Source organism: Giraffa tippelskirchi, chromosome 13 (genome assembly GCF_054371585.1).
Source record: "Giraffa tippelskirchi isolate mGirTip1 chromosome 13, T2T-mGirTip1v1.2.pri, whole genome shotgun sequence".
In the NCBI taxonomy this organism is placed as follows: Eukaryota; Metazoa; Chordata; class Mammalia; order Artiodactyla; family Giraffidae; genus Giraffa; species Giraffa tippelskirchi.
The window spans coordinates 13,862,797-13,878,139 of record NC_137287.1 but is presented as its reverse complement, the minus strand read 5'-3'; the positions used below and the strand labels follow the sequence as shown (position 1 = coordinate 13,878,139).

Genomic DNA, 15,343 nt, shown 5'->3' with positions numbered 1-15,343 from the left:
TCCATGGAAAAACTGCCCTCCACAAAACTGGTCCCTGGTGCAAAAAAGGTTGGGGACCACTGATTTAAGCCACCTTTGGTTGCAATTTCTATAACAGCTGAAACTTCCTAAGGATGGAAATAGGAAGTTTTGTTATAGATATTGTTCAGAAACGCTGGAGCAGGTAGAGCTAAGAGATGGCCTCAAGGGGCCTTCATCAGGGCAGTGCTCCTCAAAATATGGTTCAAGGACCTGCAGCATCAGAATTACCTGGGCATTTGTTAGGAAGGCAAATTAAAGGGCTTCACCCCAGATGCACCAAATCAGATTATCTGGAGGCAGGGCTGGGAATCTGTATTTTAGCCCTCCAGTAATTCTGAGGCAACTATATTTGGAGAAGGGAGAAGGAAATGGCAACCCACTCCAGTACCCTTGCCTGGAAAATCCCATGGACCGAGGAGCCTGGTAGGCTACCATCCATGAGGTCGCAAAGAATCAGACACGACTGAGCGACTTCACTTTCACTTTGATATTTGGAGAAGGGCTTTCCTGGTCACTCAGAGGATAAAAAATCTGCTTGCAATGTGGGAGACTGGTGTTCCATCCCAGGATGGGGAAGATCCCCTGGAGAAGGGAATGGCAACCCACTCCACTATTCTTGCCTGTGGAATCCTACCAAGAGAGAAGCCTGGCAGGCTACAATCCATGGGGTCACAAAGAATCGGACACAACTGAGCATCAGACATGACTGAGCATCGGGGCTGGGAATCTGTATTTTAAGAAATTCTCCCTCCAGTAATTTTGATGCAACTGTATTTAGAGAAAACACTGACCTAGGAGACTCCTACAACTGGGAGTGTGATTGGTCCAACAGAGGAAGTGTCGTGCCTCTTGCTCACTGGCTGATCTCCTTGAGGCTGTTCTAATCCTCTGGGCCTCAGTTTCCTTTTCTGACACAACAATGTGAGATTCAAATGAAGAGATGGATGTAAACATGGTTTGAAAGAGCTAAAATCTTGACCTCCTAGGAGAGTCCGTGAGCTGACTCTGTCATACCGGGAGACACGGCATCCAAGGCTGCAGACAGACGCGTTGGCCCAGGCTGGACTCCGCCTCGGCAGCCTGTGAGCTTATTTGGACAGGGCGTGTCTCCATCCATGTCTCCAGGTGTCCAGGGGAAGACCTGACGCGTAGAGGGTGGAGAGTTACGGCCATTCTTAATTGAACTCAATTGCCCCTGTTTTGAATTTTCTTTTTCGGATTGCTGCTTGAGTCAACCGGGAAAGACTGGAAACCCAGGTTCTGTCTCTGCGGTTAGAGGAGGGCCAGCCCCTGTCGCAGTGCTGCCCTTCCTCTCTTACAACCTCAGTGACCTCAGCCGTCCTCCCTCACAATCCTCCAGGAAAGGATGCTCAGGTTCTCCATTGAGGTGACCTGGTCCTCCCGGATTCGGATTTCCCCGGCCTTCGAAGCCCAAGGATGCACAGGACCCGTTGCCCTGGAAAACGTACGAACGATTAAGTCGCAAGCCCTCTCTCTCCTCAAGTTTCTAGGTGTCGACTGGGATGCGGGAGCCACCCTCCATGCCAACAAGAAGGCTCGGGTTAGAGGTGGTGGCCGCGCGCGCGCCCGTAGCGCCGAGCGAGTGTTAGCGGGTGGAGAGGGCGAGCCCGCTGACCAGACGGCCAATCAGAGCCGGGCAGGCCAGCCGGTCTGGCACCTGATGGCTACTCAGGAGCGGGCTGAAAGCTCTGTCTGCCCTGAGATTGGTCGAGCTTCCTGCCAGTCCGGGGCGGACGCTAGCGGGGTTCGGCCAATAGCATGAGGCAGCCGGGTCAGGCCAGTGGCCCTGTGGTCCCCACAGTGGTCGGCGAGCCGGTCGGCGCTGAGGGAGTGGCCGCCCTCCAGCCTGCGCGCGCTGAGCTCTCGGCCCCTCCGGCCCCGCCTGTCGGCCGCGCCGCGTCATGCCTGGAGCTGCTGGGTGCTAGTGCCCGGGCCGCCGCCCTCCCGCCCGCCCGCCCGAAGCCGCGCCCACTGCCCAGAGCCAGAGGGATGGTGGTAGTCACGGGGCGGGAGCCAGACAGCCGTCGCCCGGACGGTGCCATGTCCAGCTCCGACGCCGAAGACGACTTTCTGGAGCCGGCCACCCCGACGGCCACGCAGGCGGGGCACGCACTGCCTCTGCTGCCGCAGGAGGTACCTGGACCCAGGAAGGGGTTTGGGGCGCGGGAAGGGGCGCAGAACGAGGAGCCAGTGTCAGGCAGAGCTGACCTTGGGTTGTGAGCAGCGCGGAGGTTGAGGGTGGGGGTCGGGCCGAGGGCGGCGCCAGTCCTCTCTGCTCCCCTACCCACCCCGCTCCCACCACCCACCGATCCCCCCCACCCCTTGTCAAACGCACCAGGTATGTCTTCCCTGTCCCAGGAGGCACCTGGCCCTCCCATCCCCCTCCTTCCAGGATTCACAGCCTCCTGGGTTGGTACTCCCATCCCTTTGTCCCACCCTTATCTACTGGAGGAGGGAGGGTAGGCCATGGGAAGGGACCCTTGGAGCTCCAAGAGATGACAGTGTTTTCTAGAGAATCCAAGAAGACGCCTGGTAGTTGTGCAGACCCAGAGAGTGGGGTCAGGGGTAGTGTGCAGATGTAAAGCAGGCCAGTTCATAGATGTAGCCTTACCCACCTGACAGCTCTGTGGCTCTCCCTCCTAGATGCTGTGCTGGGATGCACAGTGGCTTCCGCTGGTCTTACTGAAGGCATGTGACACTGTCATGTGAACACCTGAAATGACCCTCTGGAGGAAAGACGGAGGGGCCCTGCTGGACACTGAAAACAGAGGCTAGGAGATAGTGGCTAAGATAGTGGCAGGCGTGGAAGCATGTGACAGGTAGCATTCTAGATGAAGGGACTCAACCCCAGAAGGGCAAGGTGGGCCTGGGTGAGGCTCTTGGGAAGTTGTAGTGTCCTCTTGGGATTAGGAGACTGTGCTCTAAACATCATGGGACACTTGTGAAATGGGCAAAACTCCAGGAGGACTTCTGTAATTGAAGAAAGAAAAGAGCCATTGGAGACACAGGGTGCCTTTTTTTTTTTTTTATGCACTGTCACTGGGAAACAGTCTGTTTTGAGAGAAAAAGCATAGGACCTGGAGACTACAGGCCAGCACTCCAGTGCCAGCTCTTTCACAGAGGCTCCATGTGAGTGATGTAAAATATTACATGGCTCCATGTGAGTAATGTAAAAATATTACATGGCTTCGTGTGAGTAATGTAAAGTATTATTATCCCCAAATAATATTTGAGTCCTTGGTGTGTGCATAGAATAGTTTTAGAGGAGCTAGCTGTTGAATAAGCAGAAGGCATTTCTTATGTCCTCTGGGTGCAGATGAGTAACATTACCTACATTCACAGAACTGTAGATGCCTGTCTGTCTGATTCATCCATTCATTTGATGCTTATTTGGGGTTTTACTATGAGCCAGGCACACTGCACAAGACCCTGGACCACTTTGATGTAGTGTGTTTGTTCCTACTTTTATTTCACAAAGGATTATGAATGTTGGGAGAAAGGACTGTCTAGATAAATACACACAGACTTTTACAGAGCCAGAGCGATGTCGTAATATTGAAAAGTATGCAGTGGGATACAATTTTAGTTAATCTGGAGGAGGTTTGTGGGAAAATTAGAGAGAACTGGCCTGGTTTCTTTCAAAGCCACAAGCAGTGAAGAGATCAGGGGAAAAAAACAAGACCCTGAGCATATTAGGGAGAACCTAGAGCTTCTCAGGGCAAATGTGGTACCCTCATTCCTGCCCTTGACTCCAGAACTATAACTGGACTGAGGACTAATCTCACTGCAGAGATTAAGGAGGGAAGCAGAGAGGTACAGAGGGTGAGGAGTGGATGTCTGGCATTATTCAACAAGCATCTGTGAGCCTTGCTCTGGGTGGCCTCAGAATAGGTGAACAAGATGCTGTCCCTGCCCTCGGAAAACTTGGGGAGTAATAAATAACCACCAACAGCACAAAGCACCTATTGTGCAAGGCACTATTCTAGAGGAGAATGTGGGTATAGTGAAGGCACAATGGTGGGAGTGTTTAGTTAAACCTATCCTGGGGCAGGCAAGGGAAGACAGAGTAGACTTGCTCATGCAGGACTTCCCTGGTGATCCAGTGGTTAACACTCAGTGCTCCTAATTCACGGGTTAGATGCCAGGTCAGGGAACTAGACCTGCATGCTGCGACTAAGACGTCCGAGCAGCCAAATAAATAAATATTTGAAAGAAAGTAAAAGAAAAAAACTTCTCACAGAGCAGGGGATCTTGAATAGAAGCTCTTAAATGAGTGGAAGCTGCTAACCCATAGGGTGCCTTAGTGTGAATTAGCAGAAGGGCGCACAGCTGGGCTAACGCAGCCTGCTCACCCAGGTGCCCTTGCGCAGTGAACAACACACACTGCCGTATGGGGCAGTTGCATTTGCTGAATGGACAGAAGGAGTGGCAGGAGCACTGGGGACATGAGCAAAGGCACAAAGATGGGAAGTTCAGAAGGCGGAAGGAGGACAGCGAAGGCTTTGAACTCTGGGGCAGAGGTAGGAGGACTGCAGGGAAGAGGCCTGATTTAAGAGCTGTGGAAGGAGGAGGGGGAGGACTTGGTAACTGATGAGTGGGGTGAGGGGATGGGGAGAGAAGCGGTCAGAAAGACACCTAGGTTTCGGGCAGCCCGGGCTCGCCTCCCCAGCTGCCGGACTGAAAGCGCCGGTGATTCCTCCCCAGTTCCCTGAGGTCGTCCCCCTTAACATCGGAGGGGCTCACTTCACCACACGCCTGTCCACCCTGCGGCGCTACGAGGACACCATGCTGGCGGCCATGTTCAGCGGGCGACACTACATCCCCACCGATGCCGAGGGCCGCTACTTCATCGACCGCGACGGCACGCACTTCGGGTACGTCCTTCCCTCTGCCGTCACCAGCGCGGTCCTGCTGAGTGGGTGGCCTGGGCTGGGGCCCAGGACCGTGATACCTTCCATAACACCCAGAAAAGGAGAAAACTTGCTGGTGGGATTTAATAAATGTGCATTCTGAACTGGATCAGACTTCTTAGTTTCTTTCCCAGAGGAGGCAAAGACAGCCAGAGACATCCCAGGTAACACACGTTGGGTAGGTGTGATGAAACCGCTTCTCTGCTATGCAAAGACTGGAAAGTGGAATTCCGTCAGCATTGGCATCACCGTTAGGGAGGAACATGGTGTGTGCCAGTGGTTCCCAGACTTCTTTCAATAGTTTTAAACAAACAGGGAGTTCCCTGGTGGTTTAGTGGTTAGGACTCCATGCTCTCCCTGGCAAGGGCCTGGATTCAGTCCCTGGCTGGGGAACTAAAGATCCCACAAGCTGCACAGTCCAGTGATAAATAAATAAATAAAAATAAAACAGGTGAGGGGAGGGCCAACATAGGGTTTCCATCCTATAGTATTGCCAAGTCTTAAAAAAAAAAACAAAAACCACCTTCAGTTGTTACTGTCATTTTAACAGTAAAACATGGGAAGACATAATCTCAAAAAAAAAAAAGATAGTCTTTCCCAGAAATAACTTCTGACAACTTTACACACAAGTTAAAGACTCTATGTTTCCATTTCCTTGTTTGTGAAATGAGAAATAATTATAGCTGCTTTACAGGCCTGTCATGTGGATTAAATAGTCTTTGTGTGACCTCTGGCCAGGTCCTTTGAGTATATGGCTGAAGCTCTTTGCCCCATCCATCTAACTTTGGAGATGACTGGACAACTAGCATGGCCCTTGACCTTGAACAAAAGGAAACCCTCCAACTGCTACATCTCTGTGCCGGCCTCCAAGTAGGCTTGCCCACACTGGGAGGAGGGTCATTTTTCATCCTCAGAAAGGAGCCTCTGGTCAAATAATTTGCTTTGAAGCATCTGGGTTTCCCCATTGGGCTGTCAGCTGCCTCCAATGCTGAGAAAACAAAGTGTCACATCTCTCTGCAGAGCTATAAAAAGATTTTTGTTTGCAGGCTGTTTGGGGGAGGAAAGTGCTGGCCCCAGCTGGCATCTCCCCCAGCACTCCTCGCTGGGCCTGGCCCCGGGGTTATGTTTTTCAGAGCTCACTGAGGTTTGCCCTCAAGCCTAAAGGACTAGTTTTGGAAGGGGTGATGGGGAGGGGGCACTAGGTTTGGCCCTGGGCTGCTGTGCCCATGCTCAGGTGGCCACAGCTGGAGAGTGGCAGGGCCAGGTAAGGGTGTGGCAGAAAACAGGATATTGTGGCATTCCTTCTCAGGCTACCGGACTCCAGTGGCCTGTGATTCAACAGCAGCCTGTGAAGCTGTGGAAAGATTCAGATAAAAGAGGTTAGGGCTTTTCTCTGTGGGTGAGCACACGTGCCCCCAGCACCCACTGTGGAGGCTGCTTGGGCCTCCCCCGGGCTGGTTTCCAGTTGGGCTCAGTACATAGCGCTTTGGACTAAAGTCTGGACCATTGTGGGCGCAAGCTTGGAGTCACCTGTGTCTGCATCTGGGCCTCCGGCTAGCCACAGCTCCTTTAGTAAGAGTGTTCCTAAAGCTCTCTGAGCTCCAGTTTTTTCCTCATTTATAAAATGGACGCAAGAGAGCACTTACCCCGTGTCATTGAAGGGATTATATGGGATAACACCTGAATAATGGCTGACACAGATTATTACTTAGTGAGTGCTGGCTGGTGTTGCATCATGGTCATAGACTAAACTATTGAGGTAACAGCTTGATGTTGGGGTTTACTCATACACCCTCACAGAAGAGCCCTTCCACACCTACCGGTGATAGGTCCAATTACTCTTAGCACTGCAGAATCTAAAGAGAGAACTGAAAGAGCTGAATTTTTATTTTAAGAAAATACAGTGTGTCATTTTTATTCACTCCTGAAACCAGTTTGTTCAGGTGTCAGGGCTAGGCAGTCATCTTCTCTGTATAGCATAATAATGGTGGCAGGGATGGGTGGGGGGTGCAGAACTCGTCCACATGGCTGGTGGGAATGAAGTGCTACAACCACTTTGTCAAACAGGCATTTAAGACCAAAAAGTTCTCCTGCTGACATTTACTTGAGAGGGATTGGTCCCCAAGTCCACAAAAAGTTTACAGGGAATATTTATCACAGCTTTACTCTTAAGAGACCCCAAACCGGAAACAAATGTCCATCAGCAGGAGAATGGGTAAATAGTTTATAGCACACCCATATAACGGTGTGATACTTAGCAATAAAAGAGGGAAAAATGACAAAGGAAGGGAAATCCGGCTGCACACAACGTAGGAAATCAATCTCAAAAACACTAGGTTGAAGGGAAGGAGCCAGGCATGCAAGAGGACATACTGTATGATTCCACTTACATGAATTTCAAGAAGAGGCAAAAGTACTCTTTGTTGATAGAAGTTAGACCGTTTGCCTCTCTAGTGATTGGCTGGGAAGAGGCCTAAGGAAACTTTAAGGAGATGGGAATGTTCTGTATCTTGATGTAGGTGGTGGTTATTATGGGTATATTCATAGGTAATATTAACTATGCTGCTGCTGCTGCTAAGTCGCTTCAGTCATGTCCGACTCTGTGCGACCCCATAGACGGCAGCCCACCAAGCTCCCCTGTCCCTGGGATTCTCCAGGCAAGAACACTGGAGTGGGTTGCCATTTCCTCCTCCAATGCATGAAAGCGAAGAAAAGTGAAAGTGAAGTCGCTCAGTCGCATCCGACTCTTAGCGACCCCATGGACTGCAGCCTACCAGGCTCCTCCATCCATGGGATTTTCCAGGCAAGAGTACTGGAGTGGGGTGCCATTGCCTTCTCCGAATATTAACTATACCTCAGATAAAAATCTATAAAGAGATTAAATATCATATCTTTTCATTTTTCCTATAGGTACTTAATAATTACATTAATAATGGTACTGATAACAACCACTAACCCTTATTGAGGGCTTACTCTGTGCCGGGTATTTTTCTTTCTTGGCCGCGCCATGCAGCATGCGGGATCTTACTTCCCCAACCAGGAATTGACCCCATGCCACCTCCATTGGGAGCATGGAGTCTTAACCACTGCAAGTTGCTGTGCCAGATGTTTTCTAAGCACTTTTTATATGTTAACTTATTTAATCCCCTCATAACATGATGGGGTAGTTTTCAGACTTTCTCCCCATTTTATGGAGTAGAAAATCAAGGCACAGAGAGGTTAAATTCTCTTACCTGAGGTTACACAGCTGGCCGCCTGGGTCCAGAGCCTGTGCTCTAACCTCTGGGTGGCCCTGTCCGGGCTCATCAGCTCCTCCTCACCTCCCTCTTTCCTTCCTGCTCAGCGATGTGCTGAACTTCCTGCGCTCAGGGGACCTGCCGCCCCGGGAGCGCGTGCGGGCCGTGTACAAGGAGGCCCAGTACTACGCCATCGGGCCCCTCCTGGAGCAGCTGGAGAACATGCAGCCACTGAAAGGGGAGAAGGTGCGCCAGGCATTCCTGGGGCTCATGCCCTACTACAAAGGTGAGGGGGCCCCGACCCGGGGCAGTCAGGGTGCGAGGAGGGAGGGTTGCGAGGCATCTGTCAGTGTCGGGGTCTCCGCCAGGAGAGGGGGGTCACGGCTTCCTACACACCTGCCATACTTGGGGTGGGAGCGAGTCCCACTTCCCTTCCTGCCGTCCTCTCAGTCACGGGGGAGACTCAGGTGAAACAGGGCCCACCTTGCCTGCAGCGTCATCAAATTGCATTTCAGAAAGAGACCCTCATCCTGTCCCACTGGTTTCCTTTGGCCCTGCAGAACCGCCCGCCATCCCTGGTGAAGTTTGTGCCCCTCACATGTCCACAGAGTGCCCTCCCCGGGGGTCTGTCTCTTCCCTCCAGGGTCCACCGTCACTGGGGTGGTCTCTCTCTGCTCCCTAACCCACCTCCCGACCCCATCCAGTGATGGACTCTGTGGTCACCCCCCGTAGACCACTTGGAGCGGATTGTGGAGATTGCCCGGCTGCGTGCCGTCCAGCGGAAGGCCCGCTTTGCCAAGCTCAAGGTCTGTGTCTTCAAGGAGGAAATGCCCATCACCCCCTACGAGTGCCCGCTGCTCAACTCGCTGCGCTTCGAGCGGAGCGAGAGTGATGGGCAGCTCTTTGAGCACCACTGCGAAGTGGACGTGTCTTTCGGGCCCTGGGAGGCTGTGGCTGACGTTTACGACCTGCTGCACTGCCTGGTCACGGACCTGTCGGCCCAGGGCCTCACCGTGGACCACCAGTGCATCGGGGTGTGCGACAAGCACCTCGTCAACCACTACTACTGCAAGCGCCCCATCTATGAGTTCAAGATCACGTGGTGGTGAGTAGCGCTGGCAGGGAGCAGAGTCCCGTCAGGGAGGGTAGCCGGTCCCTTTGGTGGCTCTGGGAGCGAGGTCCCCGGAGGGGCTTCTGGCTGCTCCAGCGCCTCCTGAGGTGAGGACGGGTCCCGAGGCTCGGCTCCAGGGGGACAGAGGGACACCCCCGGTCTCCTCGGCTATATGTCGGGGCCAGACTCGAGGCTGGTGGCCCCCGGGGGACCTCAAGGCACGGCGGCCTCTGCCCAAGGCTGATGGGGTCCGGTTAGCGAGGGCTTGACTGGCAAGTCCAGAGAGGTTTTGTCATTTTCTTGACCTTGCAAGAGAGTTTGTGCCCTTTTAGAGCCACGTTGCCAAGCTGATGTAGGCGTAACCACTCCTCCACCCTTGTGCTCAGTGTCTCAGTGTGAACCTAGAACATGGTGGGGCAGAATTGGCCCACTTGCTCCCCACCCCACAGCCCCTGGCTGAAGAAGGAGCATCTTCTTTCCTTCTTCCCCCAGCGATAGCCCCACGCTTCATTTTAGGATGTGGAAAGACTCTTTTCCTCCCAAGACATACTCTTCACCACCTTCTGGAGATGTTACCCTAGTTGCCAAAGCCATGCACCAGGTTGGCCTTAGAAAAGCACAATGTTTACAGCCCTGCCTCAGGGCCTGGGCTTCTCCTCCTTTCCACCAACCTGCCTTGCTTGAAGGGTGATGGCCTCCCGGGGCTGGAGTGCATATTTCAGGGACTCTTTCCGAAGTCAGTCAAGCAGGCAGGATGCCTAGATCTTCTTTGAGATGTAACATCCTTTCTAGAGGCTCAGAATCCCTGCTTGGCCGCTATTCCTTGTGTTAGGATCCAGTTTACAGTGAACCTCCCTGGATGGGGAACCCCTGTTGCTTTTTCCCCATCAATGTTCTCCTTCCAGGAGATTGTCTGTCTTGGGGAAGGGAAGAAAGGGCTGGGGGAGAGGTGCAGCTGTCCCTGGAGCTGAGGGATGACAAGCAGGAAGCCAGTTTGAAGAGAAAAAGATCCAGCAGCTTCTGCTCCACTGCGTTGGAGCTGAGGGATGACAAGCAGGAAGCCAGTTTGAAGAGAAAAAGATCCAGCAGCTTCTGCTCCACTGCGTTTTCCTTCTTGCTCTGTCTGCAGCCTGGGGCCACCAGTCGGGGGTGTGGGCCTGCGTCCCCGGGAAATACTCTGCAGCCCCAGTCATTGGAGCGGGGCATTCCCACACCATGTGTAGGGCTGCTCCCTGCAATCGCGATTGAACTTAACTGCTCTCCAGTGCTCTTGTAAGATTTTTTTTCCTTTGAGCCTCATCAGTCTCATTCTTCCAGAAGGAGACTGGTGAGAAGAGGGGAGGGAGCTGAGAAGAAGCAGGCCAGACCTTGGCTGAATTCCCTCATGGGACAGTGACCCCTTGGCCCCTGTGTGAGAAGATTCCAGGGCATGGGCTCCTACTCGTACATTGTATTCTTGTGCGCGTGGAGCAGGCATCCAGGCCAACATCTGAGGGGGTGGTCCAGTCAGTGCTTCAGGTTCTGAGATAACGCATCCTCTCCTTGTTCTCATCTACAAATGGAGTGTCACTTTTCTGGAGCTGACATCCCTGCTTGGACCCCAATAGCACGGCCCTTGCCTTGTTCTCACAGGAAAGTCTCTCATTTAAGTTGCCCAGACTGGCCAGTAGCTTAAACTCCCATAAAAATTTGTTTTCCGACAGACAGTGGGGCAGGCTCTTCAGGAGGGAGCTGGTGTGAGGAGAGAGCAGACAGTGAAGCCCAGTGCTTTCAGTAATCCCACCTCGGCCCCTTCTTTCTCCCTCCTCAGCCCAGAGCATCACAGCACTCAGTTATTTAGAGTCAACACACATAAGACAGGGAGTGACTGGTTCACGCAAATGCAGGTTTGCTCAAAGTCAGGCCCTTAAGACTTGCTGGGGGCTCCTGGGATGCTGAATAAGAACACTATCCCTGTGCCTCTTGCTGGAGACACCCCTGTTTCTCTGCTCCCCGAGTTGTCCTCGTGGTGGTATGCTCTGTGCCTTCGTGGGGAGACAAGGCTGCAGGCCGGTAGACCAGGCTGAGCAGAGATACCAGCGGCCAGCTTAGAGCTCTTTCCAAATGGAATAAGAGAATTTGATGGTCATGTTGGGCCATCCTCTCATGAGGAGCCAAGGCCAGGCTGCAAAGTGCTCTTGGACGTGGGGGTTTGTGGCGATGGCCTCCAAATAAAGGTCATCTCTGAGGAAGTGACCTCTCCCAGTTGGGTTCCCTTTTTAGCTGTCAGTGGCCAGGCCCAGAGCATGCGAAGGGTTGGGTCAGGAAAGAGGGTTCCAGAGGATAACTGCTTCCCAGAGTGAAAGGAAGTCCATGTTCATGGAATTCTTGTGCGTAATGTCAGTTGGTCAAACCAAAAGGCTTGCCTTTGAAGCTTCCCTTACATTTGACTTTGGGTATCTTTTCTCCCAGGAGCTTTGCTCAGTGATTGGGAAGGTGCAAGTTTTAGGAGATAGGACTGCATGTTGCAATGCTACCTGCAATTTAGTAAGAATGAAAAACTTAACGGCAACTCAGTTTGCAAAGATTGAAACACAACCACAGCGAGACCCATCCCACCATCCCAAGTCGGGGGAATTCTTTGGGTAATGCTCTAAATCGAAGAAATAAAGGGATCGTCACCATCCTTATTCAACTTCTCGTGAGCTCACCAGGCTGTCCAGTGCTTATCATGTGGAAGGCAGTCAACTGTGCTCTGCAATTTTCTGTTCTTCCCGGAATTTGGGACATGCTGGGAGCTGTCTGGAGTCCTGTGCCTCCAGCTGCTCAGGTGGTGTCACCTTCCTGTTCTGGGTCACCCATTGGGGGACTGAGAAATTGACAACTGCAAGCCACAGCGTCGGGTGAGCCTAAGTGTGTCAACGTGGTCTAAGCTGGATCCTCTAATGGTTGAGACAGATAACACCAAAACAGAAACCACTCACACCCCGCATTTCGATCCCAGTTAGGATTGCAGATATCTTCCTTCTGCGCACCTTCTGTCCGTATTTTATTGCACTGTAAGAGATGAAGCTCTCTCAGTACCATTTTGCCGTGGCGCTTTCAAGAAGGTGGTGCCTGCCTTATGCTGCTTACAAGGGAGCGTTTATTCATCAGAGGCTAGAGTTGTGGGAGCAAGGGTGGGAGAGGCACTTTTTGGAATTTTGGAAGAATCATACGTGTACACACATATGTTAGCTGGGGGAAGGGTGGGCTGGCTGAGGGGTTGGGGAGATGGGAACAGAGACCGAGAGGAGGAGCCGGCAGTTGCCTCTGGGGGTGGGAGGTCACGGGTCCGTCGTCTTCCTTCTGTAGTGTTGGGTTTGTGCACACCGTATTACGCTGCCTGTGTTCCTTCATTTTCCTGTCTGTGAGCACTTTGGTCCACAGAGCCTCGGTACCCTCACCTAGCATTAAAGTCAAGAACTAGAACCTGGGTGTCGTGCCTTTCTTATTTAGAGACATATTCTCATCCCTCCTTCACCCTCCAGGCTGCTAGCAAATGTGTTGATTTCTGCTTAAAACGTGGTATGTTTGGGGCTTCCATGCTAAATCAAGCAGACCCTTCCCTGAGACATGCGGCTGAACTTCTACCCAGACTTGAAGTTAAAGGGGGACGGGCCCCCCTGGAGGTCCCTCTGCAGTTACCCTCACCTGTTCTCTGTCCTGGTGGGCATACCCACCTGTGCTCCTGGATTTCTGGGGTTTTTATGCAGTACTGACCATTTGTTCATGACCCTCAACTTCCTCCCTTGACCATTCTATCTTTTTAGGAAGTGGGTTCACCTGATCCTTCACTGAGGACCAGAATTCCCATTGCTGAAAGCCCTGTACCTCTTTTCTCCTGTCCTGGGCCTGCACCCCCAAGACACACTCCAGTGCCTCGGTGGGGGTCACAAGGAGGCACCAGCATGAGTAACCTCTGGCCCTTGTCCCTACATCTTCATGATGCTGGAGTTGGTTGAGGCCGGCGATCCTTCCAGGTATGAGAGTTGCAATATAATAAACAGATTCAAGGTCCAGAGGCACCTTGTGAAAGAACCCCTACAGGGAGTGTCTGCAGCAGTCTGGAGCGGTCAAGGTGAAACTGGCTACTTGGCTCGCACAATGAAGGCGGGTCCAGTTTTTCAAATACTTTGGCTTCAGAAGAGGCTCTGTTACATGTACAAGACCCCAACAAGCCAGCAGAGGAATCCAGCTCTGGTTGCAGCTGAGAGAAGCCACTGCAAACTGCAGGCAGGTACCCATGTGCAGCAGTGCTTGGTTGCTTTGCTCAGTCGTAGCCCACCAGGCTCCTCTGTGCATGGGACTCTCCAGGCAAGAATACTGGAGTGGGTTTCCATGCCCTTCTCCAGGGGATCTTCCTGACGCAGGGATTGAACTCACGTCTCTCTTGCATTGGCAGGCGGGTTCTTTACCACTGAGCCACCTGTGCAGCAGAGGCCAGCCAAAACCCAGAGCTTCCCAGAGTGGACACGAAAAGGGATGATATTCTCTTACAATGGCTGACGGGCATGCCAGGGGAGGAAGCTCAACTCCTGCTCACCTCTTTGCCATCCATGCGCCTTCACGTCCCACCCATTCAAAATGGAAAATAAGAGACTTCTTGGGATCTTACATCTGACATATCAACCTATAAGGTCTCCATGCCTGAATTGCATTTGGAGTCATTTGTATCAGTCAGGAGAAAAAAAACTACACAGTAATATGAATAGTTTATATCTTGAATATAAATAATTACTAATTATAATACGATTGGAGGAATGAAGGATTGGCTAATAAAGAGTAGAGATAACTATAAAGAATGTAGGAATAGCCAAGAAGCAGCCACTAAGGCTGAGATAAAGGGTCCAAGGATGAATTCCCACTCTCCCAAGAGCTGATATCCAGACCTTTTTGGACAAGGCATGGCCAGGTTCATTGAATGACAGAGAAGTCATGGGGGTGCCGTGCTGGTGAAACTTGCTGGAAATCTACCCTCCAGGGTGCTGGAAAAATCTGTTCCTTAGGAGGTGTCTTGCCAGAGGCCCTCTACTACAAAACCACCCCTGGGAGTGCTGGGGAAAACTCTTTGTGGCTGCAGACCACCTTGTATGGCAGGAGTTGGGTGCTGGAGAAGCTGTATGAGCTGTGAGCAAGCACACCAGAACCAGAAAGGAAACGTCTCCCCCTTTGCAGTGTCTCACTTATATGTGGAATCGAAAATGTGGTACAAATGAACCTATTTACAGAACAGAAGCAGATTCACAGACACAGAGATCAGACTTGTGGTTGCTGGGGGTAGGAGTGGGGGAGGGAGAGGGATGGACTGGGAATTTAGGATTTGTAGATGCAAACCATTAAACTTAGAATGGATAAACAACAAGGTCCTACTGTATAGCACAGGGAACTGTATAATTGTTGTAGAAAATAATGGCTCAGTGTTAAGTCAAAATTCCTGTCTTAGGCACACATTATTAAAATTTGAAATGGGACAGTTTGAACACCTAACTAAATCATTATAGGGATTTCCCTGGTGGTTGAATGGTTAAGACTCCACACTCCCAGTGGAGGGGGCCCGGGTTCGATCCCTGCTCTGGGAACTATTTATTACTAGATCCCACAGGCCCCAATTGAGAGTTTGCATGCTGCAATTAAAGAACCCACGTGCAGTGATGAAGACAGAAAAAAATAAATAAAATTATAAAAAAATACAGATCTCAAATCTATAATATAACTATACACCTTAAGTGAAAGTCGCTCAGTTGTGTCCGACTCTGCGACCCCATGGACTGTAGCTGTCAGGCTCCTCTGTCCATAGAATTCTCGAGGCCAGAATACTGGAGTGGGCAGCTGTTCCCTTCTCCAGGAGATCCCTACCCAGGTATCGAACCTAGGTCTCCCACATTGCAGGCAGATTCTTTGACATCTGAGCCACCAGGGAAGCCCCCATACACCTTAAAGGAACTAGAAAAAATGAAGAGCAAATTGAGCCAAAGCTAGCAGAAGACAGAAAGTAAAGATTAGAGTAGCAATAAATGGAATGG

General features: G+C 51.6%; 1 protein-coding gene across 4 annotated transcripts; it reads left to right on the top strand.

The window, feature by feature from the left end:
• Positions 1-378: 378 nt before the first annotated feature.
• On the top strand, positions 379-15,008 carry KCTD7 (potassium channel tetramerization domain containing 7). 4 transcript variants are annotated; one of them, XR_014073436.1, is made up of 6 exons: positions 379-2,175; positions 4,747-4,916; positions 8,296-8,474; positions 8,921-9,293; positions 13,091-13,553; positions 13,723-15,008. XR_014073436.1 is itself a non-coding variant. In XM_081558084.1 (5 exons), the coding sequence occupies exons 1-5, from the start codon at positions 1,801-1,803 to the stop codon at positions 13,116-13,118; spliced, it is 1,125 nt and encodes a 374-aa protein (XP_081414210.1). In that variant the 5' UTR covers positions 379-1,800; the 3' UTR covers positions 13,119-13,905. The 4 variants fall into 4 exon arrangements, 3 of the variants coding, with proteins under 3 accessions (XP_081414210.1, XP_081414211.1, XP_081414209.1); XM_081558084.1 differs by having other exon boundaries at positions 13,091-13,905; XM_081558085.1 differs by lacking the exons at positions 13,091-13,553; positions 13,723-15,008 and adding an exon at positions 11,751-12,749.
• Positions 15,009-15,343: the final 335 nt, after the last annotated feature.

Bases quoted from the DNA above. Each gene is read 5' to 3' on its own strand.
- KCTD7 (XM_081558083.1), top strand. From the start codon at position 1,801: ATGAGGCAGCCGGGTCAGGCCAGTGGCCCTGTGGTCCCCACAGTGGTC. The intron at 2,176-4,746 runs GTACCTGGACCC...ATTCCTCCCCAG, and splicing joins TGCCTCTGCTGCCGCAGGAG to TTCCCTGAGGTCGTCCCCCT. The intron at 4,917-8,295 runs GTACGTCCTTCC...CTTCCTGCTCAG, and splicing joins CGCGACGGCACGCACTTCGG to CGATGTGCTGAACTTCCTGC.